Source organism: Ciconia boyciana, chromosome 4, assembly GCF_034638445.1.
Source record: "Ciconia boyciana chromosome 4, ASM3463844v1, whole genome shotgun sequence".
Lineage (NCBI taxonomy): Eukaryota > Metazoa > Chordata > Aves > Ciconiiformes > Ciconiidae > Ciconia > Ciconia boyciana.
In genome coordinates, this window is record NC_132937.1 from 15,787,241 (window position 1) to 15,804,221 (window position 16,981).

Below are 16,981 nucleotides of genomic sequence, written 5' to 3' on the forward strand. Positions count from 1 at the left end.
GCCTGGAGCTGCTGCCGGAGCCCCGCTGGGCCTGAGGAGCTGCCTCTTCCTTACCGCCCCGCGGGTTTGGGCCTGCGAGGGACCCCGGGGGTCGCGGAGGGGCCGGGCTCGGTAAGGGGCACTGCGGCCCGGTACCGGCGGGTGCGTGTGTACAAAAAAAGGCTGGTTTGCGCCCCGGTTTCCCTTAGGGCCGCCCCGCCGGGCGGAGAGGCGGCCCCGGGAGGCGGCGCAGAGCCCCCTCTCCTCCACCCGGCGCCAGAGCCGCCCTCCCCTGTCACGTGCCGGGGGCGCGCACAGGGTGCACGATGGTGGCGGCGGGGCCCGGCGGCGGCGGCGGCAGCAGCAGCAGCGGGTAGAAAATGGCGGATTTCGAGGAGCTGCGGGTGAGGAGGGGGAGAGGCGGCGGGGGAGGCGCGGGACAAGATGTCGCCCGGCCGTTCCCGCGGTGGGGGGCCCCTCGCCCACCCCCCTCACCCGGCCTTGCCTCACGGGCAGCCCCCGCCGCACCCCTCGGTGCTTGCCGGTGGGGGGCGGTGAGCCGTCAGCGCCTCTCGCTGAGGCGGCAGCCCGTAGCGACCGGCCGGAAACCACCGGGGCCTCGCGGCCGCCTGCGCCTTCCCTGGGGAGGAAGCGGGGCCGCCCTGAAACGCGGTCAGGGGGCGGTGGGAGCCGGCGGCGCTGCTGGCTCTGCCCGAGGAAAACCCTCCGTGTCACTTCCCCGGGAGGGGCGGCCCGGGGACCCCGCTTTCCGTCTTCACCGTGTGGGTTGATGTCGGTGGCCCCCCCCCGCCCCGACATTTTAAAAGCCGTTCCGGCTGTTGCGTGCGGCCCGACTGGGGGAGAAGCTGGGCCCCGGCCCGGTGCCGGAGGCTCGCCTGGCGGGGCTCCGCGCCCTCGGGAGGGCCCAGCGCTGTGGTGCCCTTACTGCGAACTGAAGGGAGAATGCCGAATAACTACTGCATTTTTGAAAATGCTAATCATTATTTAATTTTTTGAAAATTCGTTAACCGTTTTCTAACCGGGAAACTGCCCGTGAAGCGTGAAACCCAGTATTTCTTTTCAGACCTGTTTTATCTTCAATTGCATGCTTTTATATTGCACTTGTGGACTTTCTGTAACAGATTTTTCGGGGGGGGTGGTGGCCTTTCATATTTTAAGGTGTGTACACAGAGCTGACTGCATTGTTTCTGTTTTTCCTTGCGTTTCTTGAGCAATCTGTGAGTATCTTTGTTCAGGAGAAGAATGTTGCACTTCTGCAGGTGTGGATGCTGCAGAAGGACTGCCGAGGGAATACTACGTGCACGCTGAACTCCCCTGACCTAGACTTCCCTACAGAAGGAATAAAAGTCAGTTAAATAGGAACCACTGTGAGTTAGGCTTTAGTGTAGAGAAAGGTCTGATAGCTGAACTGAATGTAGTCTGACCAACAGTGGGAAACATGCTGCACTCACCAGAGAATTTCCTACGCTAAGGTTTCTTCAGTACTAACACTGCTTGGGTTGAAGCGGCTGTAGTGTAGCTGAGGAGCTCAGTTATAAAAATCTCATGGAAGGAACTGAGTTTCTTTATTTGAGGACAACAGTGCTCTATTTCAATCTTGGGTTTAAGAAGGGTTGGCTTATTTTTTCTTAAGTTAAACGTTGGGGTTGTTTTTAACTTGTTTGTGTTTACATGTTTTTCTTGTTTAGTGTCCTCGCTTATTTTCAGCCCTCTTTCTAAGGTCTCTCAAAGGGTGTAGCTACATAGGTGGCTAAACCCCCAGTGTAAACTTTGTAGCAGAGAACTCTTAGTGTAGCTCCTCTTCTCTAGGCTTGAGCCGGAGCTGTGATCTGCATTTTCCAAAGTGCTATAATCAGTTACCTAGATATGCATAAGTATTGATAGACTCTGTCTGCGAGTTGGGTACCTAAATACCTTTGAAATTATATATGCACCTGAGTTGCTTGCCAAAAGTAACACAGGAAGTATGGGGGGAAAAGGGAGCTGGGTTTCAGGCCAACTACAGGACTGCCCTTTCATCACTCAAAAGAATAGGTATCAGTAGTTAAAAACTAGTCTGAAGAAATGTCTTTTGATGTTCCCATTCATCTTATTTATAGATTGGAGTGCCTGTGAAATGAATCTGCTAGCCTGGAGCTTCTCTAAATGTCTGTTCAACATCCAGCTGATAATAATTCATGGTCCATTTTGGGAAAGCTCTAGATATTTTTTGGAAGAGAATATAGTAGACTGCCTTGTGTCTTCAAGGCCTTTACTGCCTTTTTTTTTTTTTAAATAAGATACACTTGGATGTGTCTGCTTGAATACCAGGCACTTGGTTTGCAGGTTCAAGTTGTTTTTCAGACAACCAATTCTTCCTGCTTTTGGCCAAAGAAGAGGGATACTCCCCCCACTCCCAGCAGATTTCATGAATTGGTCTTTAGGAGTGATCTTAACCTGCTGCTTTATAGGTTAACGCATGGGACATTTTTATGGCAGTATCATTTGCTGCTCTCTTGTTGATTGTAATTTCCTGTAGTGTGTGATCTCTACCTGCCTTATAAAAGGTCACTAGGGCAATTTGGAGAGTTGAATTTATTTTAGTAAATTGCTAAGGACTGACTAAAGGCAGGAGGTCAGAGTTCTTTCTTAAATCCTGTTTTTGAAGGAAACATGCAGGGGCAGCATTTTTCTATTCTCAGGGCAAAGGATCATTTTAATATTTGTTAGTACCATCCCTGCCATCCTCTGGATCTTCAGAGTAAAAGTTCTGGGGAGCTATTACCAAAGGGTTATAACTGAGAGGCTGTAGTGAAAGAAAACAAAGAGACTCAAAGGAACCTGCTGTTACATCATGCCTTTTGGAAATCTTCAGTTTAGTTAAAGGATTCGGAAGTAGCTGTAACCACAGTCACTACTCTTCAAGATATTTCAAGCCAGTATAAGGCTTAACCTTCCAGACCTTCAGATTAACCCTTAATTAATTAGTAGTGTTTACTGAATTCTGTAGATTACCAGTTTCTGGAATATCAGGCAGTTGCTGAGAAGATGTGGTGAGCACAACTGTATCTTTCTTGTATTTTGAGATACAATTTCCAGACCTGCTGTTCACAGATGTGTTTTTAAACATGGCTCATACCTTTATCTATAATCCTCACTCACGAGCAGGCCAATGAATGTCAAAGGGATTACACAAGTATAGAAGGATGTGGAACAGAAGTCAGCAGTCTGTTGTGGAGACCAGAGATGGCATGTGAACACATTTTTTGAACAGAATTGGCCCAGGAGTGGGGAACTACAGCTTCTTCTGAGAGCCATCTGTGAGAAAACAATTCCAGCTCCCAACAAATTCTGAACTTGCTGAGATTTGGCTTGAAGCTATGGTTTGCATCCCAGCAAAATACTGCAGATAAGAGGATCGGTGTTATACTATTACTTGGAGAGAGAGAGAGAAAACATCTCTTGTGTCCCCTGGCATCCTGACTCTAATTTGGAAACAAATAATATAGAGTGCATGCTGTCCTTGAAACATTGCACATCCCTAGTTTAGAAGATAACAACTTCAGTCTCATAGTTTGTATTTAATTGGCTTTTGAAGTAATGTGTTAGTTTCATCTTTGGGGGGGGTGGGGTGGAGAAGCTCTTTATAGGCAAATGAATATGCCTGTGCCAAAACTAATTTGTGTGACACTAGTGATCAGTTTCATGGCCTTTGTGGAAAAAAAACTTGTTTTGGTGAGAAGAGGTGGAAGTGTGCTCATACACCCTATGTGGAAGGGGAGATTACACAAAATTTACTGGAAAATTGGGGTTTATAAATGCTGAAAGTAAGTTCCACTTTTAATTTTTGCTCTTGCACACCCAGTACTGAAGTCATGTGATTCGAACGTGAAGAGCAATATGGTTCGGATACCATATTAAAATACAGAAATTGAAGTCTCATTCTTGTATGTATCGGATCTCTTGTTCATACCAGACTTGGTGTCTTTCCACTCCTCTTGCTTTATTTTTCCAGTCTGAATGGACAGCGTTTGCCTGTTTACCAGGTGAAGCAGTGCTTAGTGCTAAATTGTTAGCCAGGAAGGAAGCACTGAGAGCTATTTTCACATGTCCTCTTTGAGCTCATTGCCAAATACTCTGCTATACTCTGTTTTATTTTAGCTGTGTTAATAACATTGTATTGTATACGCTGACTGGTTTTGGGGGTTTGATGTAGAAATAAAATTCTGCATGTTCATCTGGAGTAAACTTAAAATGACGGACAAGAATAGATATTGAGAAGTTTCTGTTGGTGATGTAGTGATCTTTAGGTTGCAGTTAACATTGAGTGTATTAAAGAAGATAAGCTGTGGTAAAATACCGTTAATAACCTAGGATAGTATACTGTTACCTTGTATGTGTACGTAATTCCCCTGTTCTTCCTAGATGCGTAGTCACTTTTTCAGACCAGTGAGGCTTATTGTGGTACCTTAAAAGTTTGTTGTATCTAGAATAATTAACAATTAATGACTGTGCTGAGATACAGTGATGGAGGAGAGGGAGGAGATAATGTAGTTTATGGTACTTAAAAAATGAGGCTGCAGTGAAATGGGTCAAGCTTTGTTTTGAGTGTCTTATGTGAAATTAACGCAAGTATTCAATTTAGGGTTTTCACTGTTATATTAAGTGCATGCAACTTTGAAGACTAATGCCTAATTTAGGAGCCAGGCTAGAGTTAGTCCAAAGAAAAATCCCCATAATACTGGGGACCTGATGGTCATGCTGTTTGCACCAACTGTTGTGTTCTTCAGAGCTGCTCTTACTGTGCTGTACTACATATACAGATTTAACTAGTGACATCTTCATTCTTTCCCAGGACTTGCAGTTTTTTATCTGTAGTTTCATCAGTTTCCAGAATACATTTATATTTGTATTTAGGGTCAGCATAGAGGTCTTCAACCATCCCAAGACACAAGTTGCTCTTTCTTACCAGTATTACACATTTCTAGCCTTCTGTAAATCAGCATGTATGCAAATGTATTGCAAAAGATGTCACAAATGTGCTTCTCTGCTATGAGTGTCCAGAAAAGGGCTTAAAGTCAGGAGTGAGGATTTGTGGGGTTGGTCCTTGGTGTGTCCCTTCCCTATATAGCCTTCAGACGCTTCAGAAAACGTCTGGAAGCCAGTGGGGCTGAAGCAGAGCTCTTAGGTGAAGACTGACTAGAACTTTTGAGTCGACTTGGATGGCTTCTGCGGGTTCAAATGTAGGGTTCACTACTTGAGCAGTTGAGGTTGCCCTAGAAGCTACAGTCATTGGTGCTTATTGTAGACGTATGTCAGAATTTAACAGGTGCTCTTGGTTACCTTTCATTCATATATGTAAGTACAATGACTGTTAAAACTGCAGGTAGCTTTGGCAGGGGGAGTGTGGAGAATCACATACCTCTTGTTTGAGAGAGATGTTTGATCCCTTACTTTGCTCTGAAACATGCCTGCCCTTAATTTCAGTGGCATGTCAGCATTTCTTGGACTCTTTAATGTCATCATCCCTGTGAAATGAATGCCATGCCAGATACACCTACAGCTTAATGCTTTAGAACAATATTTCTGCTTAGGAATCATGGTTGCTATAGTTTAACAATAAGAAATAAAAACCCTGTAAAACTTCTTATGACCTTCAAGTATGAATTTTGGGGCAAAAAAATGTTTCTGGAATATAGAAGTACTTGAATTATCCAGTCTGAGCTCCTTCCTTTAAGTTCTGTCAAACTACTCTTTGTGTTCATGGAGAAACATTAAAAATAAAATGGCTTTGGTCTTCTGTGTTAAAAAAGCCTTTTATTGGGCTGCGCAGCTGTAAAGAACTTCTCAAGAGAAAATTGATGGCATTTACATGACACAACTTGAATGTCTAATCTTAATTCAGTGATGTGAAAAGCATGGTAATAGCTAGGCCGCAGATTTCTGCAATATTGCTGGAACCCCAAAAGAAAATAACTTGGTAGGGTTTGTTTGGAAGTAATATCTGTCTTGCACCAGGATTATAAATGGTCCTAAGCATATGTTTAGGAGCTTTTATAGTGTCCTAAGCATTTATACGTTTATGAATGTCCTAAGCATTGCCTCCATAAAACCTTGTTGATTATAATGGGTGTCCACTTTGATATATTTGTAAATGGAGTAATAAGCTAAAATGTGCAGATCAGACTAGCTGTGTTTCCATCCATGTGATTGTTGTTGCCTTAAAGGGAACGTAGAATCAGCTTTAGGGGGAAAATGTTGCAAAAGCCATTGTTTAATTCCTTCCAATAAAACTCACTTTTGCAAGACTTCTTTCAAAAGCATATGTAAGATTCTTGTGTTGATGGACAAAACTATGTATTTTTTTATACTCCCAAGCATTTTTAGTGGAGGTGTCAATTTAAAATCTTGCTGACTACAGTATTGAAGCCAGCCTGTGTCTTCTAATAAAATGAAATCCATCTTGTAGCAAAATGCTAGTTTGTGGAATTTCCACATAAAATGTTAGCTGTTTCAAGGCGTGATTGACTGTACATTTCACCTTGATTAACTTGCAGGAATGCACAGAAGGCAGCAGGCAGGGTAATAGACAGTATTTTGCAATACATGCTGTTTCCTTAATGTAAAGGATTTATTCATTTGCATTCTAATTATGGAATCCAGAATTGTGCTTACTGCCTGCATCTGAAATAAAGGGGCTGACATTGCTATCAAGCTTATGCAACTATCTACAGAAGCACACAATGTGAAGTTCTCGGTAAATTCTTGAATATCAGTATTATCTTTTAATACAATTTCTCTTTTATGTGGCATGACTCTAAACCTGTTGCAGTACTTTAAGCTATTTTTTATGAATACTGAAACGCTTCATTTTCTTCACCCTGTTTGACTGTGAGACTAAGGAAAAGTAGCAGGGGAATGCCAGGTGGAAACTAACCTTCTCCAGCAGCTTGCAAACTGGATGGAGTTCTGTCTCCATCTCCTCTTTTCTTGTATTGTTTTGCTGTTGAGAGAAGTTGCTGGGATGAAATTAAGGTGACATCTGCTCTTGGTCTCTTCTTCAGAAGTTAGAGTGAGCCCCTCAGTGCCTGGTGTGACACTGCTTTCACTGGCAATTGTATCCGTGGTGCATTTATACATGGGGGAATACCAGTTTGAAGACTGCTGGGTTAGCTCCCTTATAGCTACTTGATAGAAGCATCACTGTATCCAAACTGGCTGTCTAGAAATGTTGAAATTCAGTGTCTGAAATAGGATAACGTCGTCCCCTCAACAATGAGGAAAGCATGTACCTGAGGAGAGTACTACCATAGTATTTTAGATGGTGGTTCTGATATGCACAAATAACGTGCCCCTTGAAAAGGCAGGTCCTGGCCGCTTGCTCCTGCTGTCTTGTAATGGCACAAGTTCAGGTTTCTTCTGGCTCAATTTCCTGATCTGTCTTACTGTAAAAACAATTTTCTCAACATTAAGGAGAGAATAGGGAGCAAGCAGGTAGAGGCACAGGGGGAGTTCAGGCTTTTTTTGGTGGCTGACTGCATGGTTGTAGTATAGTGGTGTTAAAACTTCAGCTGAGATCAGATCTATATTAGAATACATGGGCATAAACTCTGTAACTGTATAGTAAGGATTAGGGAAGGTAAACCCAAAACATTATGTTTTGAGTTGTATCCCTTCTGAAATCAATGCCCAAAGCTTTAAATGTTGTATATTGGACTAACATTTAAAAGTCAACAATGCACTTTTGAACTGTTTTTAAAAATCTCTTTTATGATCCCAGATGTCTACTACTTTGTACCTTCTGTTAGGGCCTTCAGCTGCTAGTCCTCGAGTCTGGAGTTGGTACGGTACAGTAGTACAGATTGAAGTCAGATGTTCTTTCATCTTTAAAACTTAACCTCCTTGTTATGGTGGAAGAGTCCCACAGAAATAGGAAGGAAATTGCTTAGAAGAATTCTGGGCAATTTTATACCTCTCTGAAAAAAGACCTTGCTCACAAAAATGTGAGATGATGCACTTATGCCAAGTTACTAGTTTCTAGTAATGCGGGGAGAAGATCACTTCCCCTTGCATACTGGGCTTTTTAAATTTATTTATTTATTTTTTTTTAAAATGGGAATCTTTATGAACTTTGTCATTCAGTCCTCAAAGTCTTCCAGAACTAACACCAACAACCAAGTAAATAGTATTATTTCCTTTGAAGAGGTCTGTCAATGTCCCATGATACCAGAACATGATACGCAAAGGACAGGAAGTTTTCTGTCACATTCTGGAAGAATGAGTTATGTTGGTTAAACAGTTTGTAAGTATGAAATAATGTAGCTTTTTAAAAAGCGTCCGCCTTGCTGTGCCATCCTTTCAAGAGTGAAACCTGATGTGCCCGTCTCTGTCCATGCATGCATTTAACATGCTGCCCAAAATAAAGGATGTTTCAGAATAAACTATGCAGAACTTAAACAGTTGCTTATTTTATTTCTTAAAATGTGTTGGAAGATGGGTGATAATACTGATTCATCTGATGTTTTGGTTGTTTAATGAAGTGAGACACATATTTTATGTTAGAGCTTATGGTTCTGCCTGTGAATGTAAGGTAGCGCTGCAGGGGTTGCATTAAGATTTTGTTGTTGTTGCTATTGTTTGAGTGTGGAAATAATTAGAAGTCTTTGAAATCAGTAACACAACCAAACTCAACCTTCATCCTGGACACTTTGTTTCTTTGCTTTAAACTAACTATACTCTTGTGTTGGGTAAGGGTATGGGTAGTACTTAACGTGACAAGTGTGAAACTAGTAGGATGGAAGTTCAGATGCTTCACCATGCTCCTCAGAAAGGCCTACTTGGGGTACTGTTGGTTCACCTGTGCTTATCTCTCTCTTCTTTCTAGAATATGGTATCAAGTTTTCGTGTTTCTGAACTACAAGTGTTGTTGGGGTTTGCTGGACGCAATAAAAGCGGGCGGAAACATGACCTCCTGATGAGGGCACTGCACTTACTGAAGAGCGGCTGCAGCCCAGCAGTTCAGATAAAAATCCGAGAACTCTATAGGCGTCGGTACCCAAGGACGATTGAAGGACTTTCAGACTTATCAGCTATAAAACCCGTGGTTTTCAATTTGGACAGTAGTTCCTCTCCTGTTGAGCCTGACCTGGCTGTTGCGGGCATTCACCCGCTCCCTTCTACTTCAGTCACGCCTCAGTCTCCTTCCTCGCCTGTCAGTTCTGTGCTCCTCCAAGACACTAAGCCCCACTTTGAGATGCAGCAGCCATCCCCTCCAATTCCACCTGTTCATCCCGATGTTCAGCTGAAAAGCCTACCTTTTTATGATGTGCTTGATGTGCTCATAAAACCTACAAGTCTAGGTAAGTGTTTAATAGTTCTGCAGGTTGCTTAATTCATGAAATAGGTGTTGCTTATGACAGTACTAAGTCCAGACTCAAATGGCTTTTTGCAGCTGGGGAAAAGTGGAAATTCCCTTCCCTTCTCATTTCTACCCTTGCCCTCTCCACCACTTGTCCCCAAAAGTGCCAAGCCACACTTGAGAAAATAGTGTTCTCTTCTGTAAATATTATATGATTAAAGAGCTTTGTCTTTTGAATATTAAATAATAGAGTAGAATAGTTCAGTTGGAAGGTACCTACAATGATCATAGAATCATAAAGGTCTTTTCCAACCTTAATGATTCTAAGATCATCTAGTTCAACTGTCAACCCAACACTTCTGTGCCTACTAAACCATGTCCTGAAGTGCCACATCTACATGGTTTTTTTGAACTCCTCCAGGGATGGCGACTCAACCACTTCCCTGGGCAGCCTGTTCCAATGCTTGACAACCCTTTCAGTGAAGTAAAATTTCCTAATATCCAGTCTAAACCTCCTCTGGTGCAACTTGAGGCCATTTCCTCTTGTCCTATCACTTGTTACCTGGGAGAAGAGACTGACCCCCACCTCTCTACAACCTCCTTTCAGGTAGTTCTAGAGAGCGATAAGGTCTCCCCTGAGCCTCCTTTTCTCCAGGCTAAACAACCCCAGTTCCCTCAGCCACTCCTCATAAGACTTCTGCTCTAGACCCTTCGCCAGCTTCATTGCCCTTCTCTGGACACGCTCCAGCACCTCAATGTCTCTCTTGTAGTGGGGGGGCCCAAAAGTGAACACAGTATTCGAGGTGCGGCCTCACCAGTGCTGAGTACAGGGGCACAGTCACTTCCCTAGTCCTGCTGGCCACACTATTTCTGATACAAGCCAGGATGCCATTGGCTTTCTTGGCCACACTGCTGGCTCATATTCAGGCGGCTGTCAACCAACACTCCCAGGTCCTTTTCTGCCAGGCAGCTTTCCAGCCACTCTTCCCCAAGCCTGTAGCGTTGCATGGGGTTGCTGTGGCCCAAGTGCAGGACCTGGCATTTGGCCTTATTAAACCTCATACAGTTGGCCTCGGCCCATCGATCCAGCCTGTCCAGGTCCCTCTGCAGAGCCTTCCTACCTTCAAGCAGATCAACACTCCTGCCCAATCTCTCTAACTCGTCTAACTGCCTGACCACTTCAGGGCTGACCAAAAGTTAGAGTAATAGTTAAGGGCACTGTCCAAATGCTTCTTAAACGCTGACAGGCTTGGGGCATTGACCACCTCTCTAGGAAGCCTGTTCCAGTGTTTGACCACGCTCTTGGTAAAGAACTGTTTCCTGGTATCTAGTTTGAACCTCCACTTTTGGCTGAAAGATTTGGACCTGAAGTCTCTGCCTGGTACAAGTGAGGAACGCATCTGTCAGGGCCAACAGGAAAAGAATTTCAGGATCAGTAACTAATAAGTTGCAACAACGTAAGGAAAACAAGTTTACTGGTTTGTTAGCTTGCATTTATCTCACTGTAACAATTTAGTGCTAGGTGCAACCTGCAGAAATAGATGCTTCGTGCAACAAATGTTCAGTGTTGTACTCGGTTTAGTGATGGTTTTCTCGGCCTACTGGTTGTTGCCATACTCTAAAATGTAAAGTGGACCTTTGTCTTCCAAATAACCTGAAATCTCAGTTTAGCTTCCTCAGACGCCTCACTCTTAAACATATTTATTTGGAAATACGTTGTTTTCTGTCTTGAAAGTCAACCTGTCTTACCTTGCATGGTAGAAAATGTTCCCTAACTAATAATATTGTTTAGAAACGCTTCAGCATTTTGCAAGCTGTTTGCATCCTCTTAAACACTTCAGTTTCTTAACTGATAATAGAGCCTTTTAGGCTGTGACTTGTACCTCAGTGAGGCATATACAGATGATTGGTCATCCTCCCGTACCTACAGCAGCAAACATTACTAACAAGCATTATTTAGAATGCCTCCTGTCACTTCTGTGTGTGTCGTGACACCCTGTTAGAGAAGAGTTTAGTATCTAACCTGTGTATTGGTACAATAGCTGCTGTGGTGTTGGACAGCTCTATGGCTCCCACTACCATTACCTTTCCAGATACAATCCGTCAGTGCCACGATGTCCTGGCTTATGTTCACTGTGTGCAGTAGCTGAGTATCTTAACTAGCTTCCTGAATTAGTCTGTGTTATGGGACAGTTGTTGGCTCATAGTTAACCACATTGGTTGCCAGCCACATAGCCACTCTGTCCCATATAATGCAGTGTGTGCTTTGCATTATATTTCTGCTATGCAGTTACCTTTTATTTCCTGGTCAGTGACATCTAGAGGTGGTGGTGATACGCTAGGCATCTCCCTAACAGCTGTTTTCCTCAACTTTGGAAATGATCCTTTTTTCCTGAAAGGAGAATGCTTCCTTAGGGGTGTCACCATGTTATAGTTAGAGCTGCATGTAAATTCCTCTTTCCCTTGAAGACTGTAGGCTCTTTGCATGTTGTCCAGTTTTCATAGGAGTGAGGATTATTCGGTCCTGTGACATTGGGGTTCTCTTAGGACATGGGTGAGGGGGACAAGATTAATTTAACTGAGTACTTGTTTGCCTTCAAACTCTTTCCAGAGCACAGTACCTGAAGGTGGCAGCAGCCAGAGCTACAACTCAGATGTGTGTGAGGAGCAGTGGGGAAATGAGATGTGAGGAATGACTTGATATGCAAATAATGGGCCCTTCTGATGTTAGAAGGATATGAACATTGGCTGAAAATCACTGTAACATGGATTCACGAGAAAATTTGGAAATGAGGCTTTAGTTAATATTTTTAGATCGATACGGATAGCTTATAGTCCCAGTTAGTAGACTCGGGTGCTTGGGACATGGAACAAACAAGTTTTTTATGTGTGAGAATTAAGGATTCAGAAACCAAATAGGTCAGAAAGCTAGGAGTGTAGTCTGCTTTACTGTGACTCTTTAAATGGGATGGGTGTAAAAGGGCTAAGTGTAGGTATTCTTTTGTGCTAATATGAGAACACAAGAGCAGGTGTAGGCATGGGGTTTAGTTTTAACCCACGCTCAATTCAATAAAATATTTCCATGATCTTTTTTACACGTGCTCAAGTATTAAAATATAAAATGCTGTCTACAGTGTCTGTACATACGTGCGCAGTGTAGCTGTTTTGAATTGTTTGAGGAACTTGGTGTGTGTGTTTGCTCCACCTGGGTTCTATTTCATGTTTGTGTCCTTTTTGTGTGTGTTTTCTGGGCATAGAGATCATCATTCTCTGAATGTCACAGTGTACAAGACAGTCTAGCACTTCCAAATTTGCCTGGCTTATTTGTGCTATTTTTGCATTTGTCCTCCTTACTGGTTACTTTAAACTGTTGGACAGGTCCATTTTACCTTTATTTCAGGTCAAGATTTCTAACTTCCCAAGTCGAAAGAAAGTAGAAAAGTAACATGTACATACTATGAACTCTTAATACTAAAATATTACTGCTTCCCATCACTGACAGACAAGTAGGATTCTGATATGAAAGTTGTATTTATTTATTTTTTTCCAAATGCTACTGAGGGATAATTCCCAGATATGAAGTTTAGCTGGCTTCTCTGGCATGAGGGGTTGTGCTCCCTCCCTTCTTCCCCAAAGGCTGTTACCTTTAGCTGTTTCTGAATTGAGTACTTTTCCAGCTGTCCATTAATAACTTTTGGTACACGTTCTCTTCTTGTAGTACGTGAAAATAGTTGTAAACATCTTCTCTGTGGTACTCTTTTTGTCAGGTATCCAGTGTTATATTTTGTGTTGTGTGTGTGTTTTGAACCTTTCTCCCCTGGGAGAAAGGATTATAACGCGGCTTGCCAAGCTTCTTTAGTACTGAAGTGTAATGTGATATTAAGCTATCTGAATATAGCTGAATGAATGATTTGTTCCATTGCTTTCCTGTTGACAGTTACATGCAGTTCAACCACAATTTGATTATGTGAAGTGACTTATGCATTGTTCCAGGAAAAACTCAATTGCAGATCCTGTTTTAATCAATGACTTTAATCACCATAGTTAAACTTCTTCTGTGTCTCTTTTTTTTTTTTCTAGTACAGAGCAGTATTCAGAGGTTCCAAGAGAAGTTTTTTATCTTTGCTTTAACACCTCAGCAGGTCAGAGAAATCTGTATTTCCAGGTAAGAGTAAGTGTGTGGCACAGTGTAGGTAAACTTTTGCAAAATTTCAGGAGAAAGTGTGGGTTTTTTGGTTCATTTTATGCATCACATAGGCTTGCAGATGCAGAGTGATAATCCTCACCGAAGTTACGCTGAGTTTATCTGTTCTGTTTTCTTCAGGAACTACTGTGCACAGAATTTATGTGCAGTTGGGGTAAATCCTACGCCACCAAAGAGTTAACAATTACTCGGTTCCAAATAATTGTGACTATTCAGAGAGGTGGTAAGCTTTTCTTCCCTGTGTGTTTCCTGGCTGCAGGAATGGAAGGCTGCTTTTATTTTTTGTCCCAGGGTTCATGTCGTTGCAAGACCTATGGTGTAAGCCAAGAGAATTCGTAGGGTTTTTTCGTCTCTGGCAACATCATACTTTATTGTTACTATAAACTCTTGACAGAGGATCCTGATCCTAAAGTCCTGCTTAACTTGCAGTAGCTAAACAGAGGTGTCACTGGTAAGAGTTGTTCATAGCTCAATAAAAGAAAAATAAGAGCAAAGTTTAGTGATGTTGGGGCAGGTGTGCCAGTTCTTTCTGCATATGACTGGAATATGAGATCTGCTGTCTAAGTGGGTACTTCTCTTTTTCTTTCTCTTTGTCACAGGGACTTCTTGCCAGGGGGCAGGAGAGATTACACAGTCCAAGTTCAGCTAAGGTACCTTTTTCATAGTGTTCTCTTATAACTTCTTAATTGGCTAATGTAACGTAAGTCTAGATGTTTGTGGGGACATGTGAATGTGGTGACACTTGAAAATGACACTTTCTCTTTTTGGGGTATAGGTTATGCCTAGCAGAGACAAGCTGCCCTCAAGAAGATAATTACCCTAATAGTTTGTGTATTAAAGTAAATGGGAAGCTGTTTCCATTGCCGGTAAGCTTGTTTATACCTATTTGTGGGTTCTTTGTGACTTTTGGTGTGTGTGTGTTTTTTCTGTAACGTTAGCTTGCTAAAACAATCAAGCTGTTTATTGTATCACTCAGATTTCTCTAGTTACTATTGTTAGGCATATGGTTTGTACATTTGCTGTGTGAGATAGCCATTACTACTATTAATTATGTTACAGCCACTACATGGATTAATTATGTTTTAGCCACCTATAGCAAACCTAATTTCTTGCAGTTAACACAACAAAATATGTCAAAAACAAACCAGTGTCTGCTTGGGAAATCCTCCTCATAGGTCTTCACACTGAGATTATTTGACTTGATTGGTAGTAGCCCTTGCTGTTTGGGCTATCTGTGATTGGCTTGAGTTCCTTCTTGTTACAAGGGAAGGGTATCGCCTTCTTGTGTACAAGTTTGTACGCTGCTCTGCATCTGTCTGGTTAGAGCAGAATTCATTGCGGGGATGAAGAACAGACATGTTTTAGGGTTCCTAGCACTTGCCAATAGTGGAACAGAACAGTGTTGGCAGTCATACGCTTCACTGGTGTCTGATGTTGCAAAAGTTAGTACGTAGGCAGGGTCACCTCAAGGCTTAAATATATGCACAAGTCTTATGAGGAGGTGCCGAGGGAACTGGGGTTGTTCAGCCTGGAGAAAAGGAGGCTGAGGGGAGACCTTATCGCTCTCTACAACTGCCTGAAAGGAGGTTGTAGAGAGGTGGGGGTCGGTCTCTTCTCCCAGGTAACAAGTGGTAGGACAAGAGGAAATGGCCTCCAGTTGCGGGGGAGGTTTAGATTGGATATTAGGAAAAATTTCTTCACCAAAAGGGTTGTCAAGCACTGGAAGAGGCTGCCCAGGGAAGTGGTTGAATCACCATCCCTGGAGGTGTAAAAGACGTGCAGATGTGGTGCTTAGGGACATGGTTCAGTGGTGGACTTGGCAGTGCTGGGTTAATGGTTGGACTGGATGATGTTAAAGGTCTTTTCTAACCTAAACAATTCTATACAAAAAGGGAAAAGCACTCTGATTATTCTTGGAAAAATCTCTGGAATGGGTATTGCTGTACAACAGAACAGAGAAACTCTTATGCAACCCATTCTGAAATAGTTCCGGAAGCTATAGAAGATGGAAAAAGTAGTAGTACAGAGGTTTTTTTCAGAGTAGTAGTAGTACAGAGGATTTGGAAAAATGCTGTGTGGAGAGAGGAGGTGTGAAACCTCTCTTTCAGAATGTTTGTCACCTTCTTGGTGTGTCAAATGTGTTGTCCTGTACCCTCCCTCCTGCCATATGCAACCATGACTGCTTTTTTTGCCTCTACTCAGCTTAAATGACACTCTAGCTTCTCTTCCCCTTACTTCTTTAACCATTGCATTACTGTTCTTCTCTCTGTCTTCAGTGTGTAAGAGGATTTATTTCATATGTTTTCTGGTCAGTATTTTCTGCAAATGCCAGTTATGTTTTCTGTGATAAACTTGCAGGATTTTCTCCTTTCTTCTGCAGATTGTCTTCCTTTCTTTAAGCAACCCACCAAAAAGAATTGGGTCTGATGTTATCCTGTGGACATTAATGTCTGCTGATTCTCAGTCTTGCTAATAAAGTTTACGCCCTGCTATGCTGCATCATCCTATCCATTTTGTGTGTAACATATGTCACAGTTATAGCAAAAATTGTAATCTTGGATTTTTGCTTTGCTTTAGATCTAAACCCTGTAGGTTCTTCCTGTACATCATAAGATAACTCTTTAATCTGTTCAGCAGAAACTTTAGGTGAGAAAGTGAATAAATGACTATTGTCTTGGCAACTTCCTTTCCTCTCCTCCTTCAGTATGAGCTGAATGACAAATATAGACTCAATCCAAGTGCTCCTGCAAACATATTTTTGGTGACTTGGTCACTGCATCCCTCTGGTGGTTCCTTTCTGTTTCAGGAAATGAAAGATAACTTCTTTGCCTCAAAGACCACTGTTGTCCAACTCAGTAGTGTTGGGGTTAGGGGTTAGGTAATTAATCAGTGATGCCAGCCTCTATTGCCAACTTGTACAATTCTTAAGTGAGTACTGTTCTGTCTTTCCCTGGTAGAGCAGTTCATGCCTCTGCAGATGTCTGTAAATTATTCTTGGTCATCTCCTTGGCTGCAATCCTTACCAGAAACTTCAGAGAAATGCTGTCAGTGGGCCAGTACTGCTTCAGGTTGTGCCAATTCATGTTAACACGGTGTTTTCTTGTATTCCTAAAACTCTCTGTGTCCTCCTCTTACAGTGTTGGTTCTGACTTAAAAGGAGTAAATGTAGAGCCTTGCATGCTGGTGTCTTGGCAAGTAACAAGGATTTTATACGTAATGAACTACAGCAGGTGGTTCTCCTGTTCACTTCTCTTGTAGGCAAGACAAAATGCGAAAGTCCAAAAAGGTGACTTGCTTTTCTTCTTGGGGGATCTCCATAGACCGCTGCAGGTCTCTTTCAAAGGACAAAATCAAATATGTCGGGGCAGGTTGGAAATAGTCAGATAGAAAAGCAATTGTGCTTTCTGTTGATAGATTTTCTGGCTATAGCAGATTCCCCC

The 16,981-nt window shown here is 42.6% G+C and overlaps 1 protein-coding gene across 8 annotated transcripts in view; it reads left to right on the plus strand.

Annotated features, from left to right (window-relative positions):
- Positions 1-240: 240 nt before the first annotated feature.
- Positions 241-16,981, plus strand: part of PIAS2 (protein inhibitor of activated STAT 2) — a 32,096-nt gene continuing 15,355 nt past the window's right edge. For all 8 annotated transcript variants that reach the window (XR_012042136.1, XR_012042135.1, XR_012042133.1 and 5 more), the window contains exons 1-5: positions 241-383; positions 8,864-9,338; positions 13,418-13,502; positions 14,141-14,191; positions 14,317-14,407. Coding sequence is in view for 3 of the 8 variants with exons in the window: in XM_072859361.1 (XP_072715462.1) it covers positions 360-383; positions 8,864-9,338; positions 13,418-13,502; positions 14,141-14,191; positions 14,317-14,407 (726 nt within the window). In the remaining 5 variants the exon portion in view is untranslated. The remainder of the gene's footprint in view (positions 384-8,863; positions 9,339-13,417; positions 13,503-14,140; positions 14,192-14,316; positions 14,408-16,981) is intronic.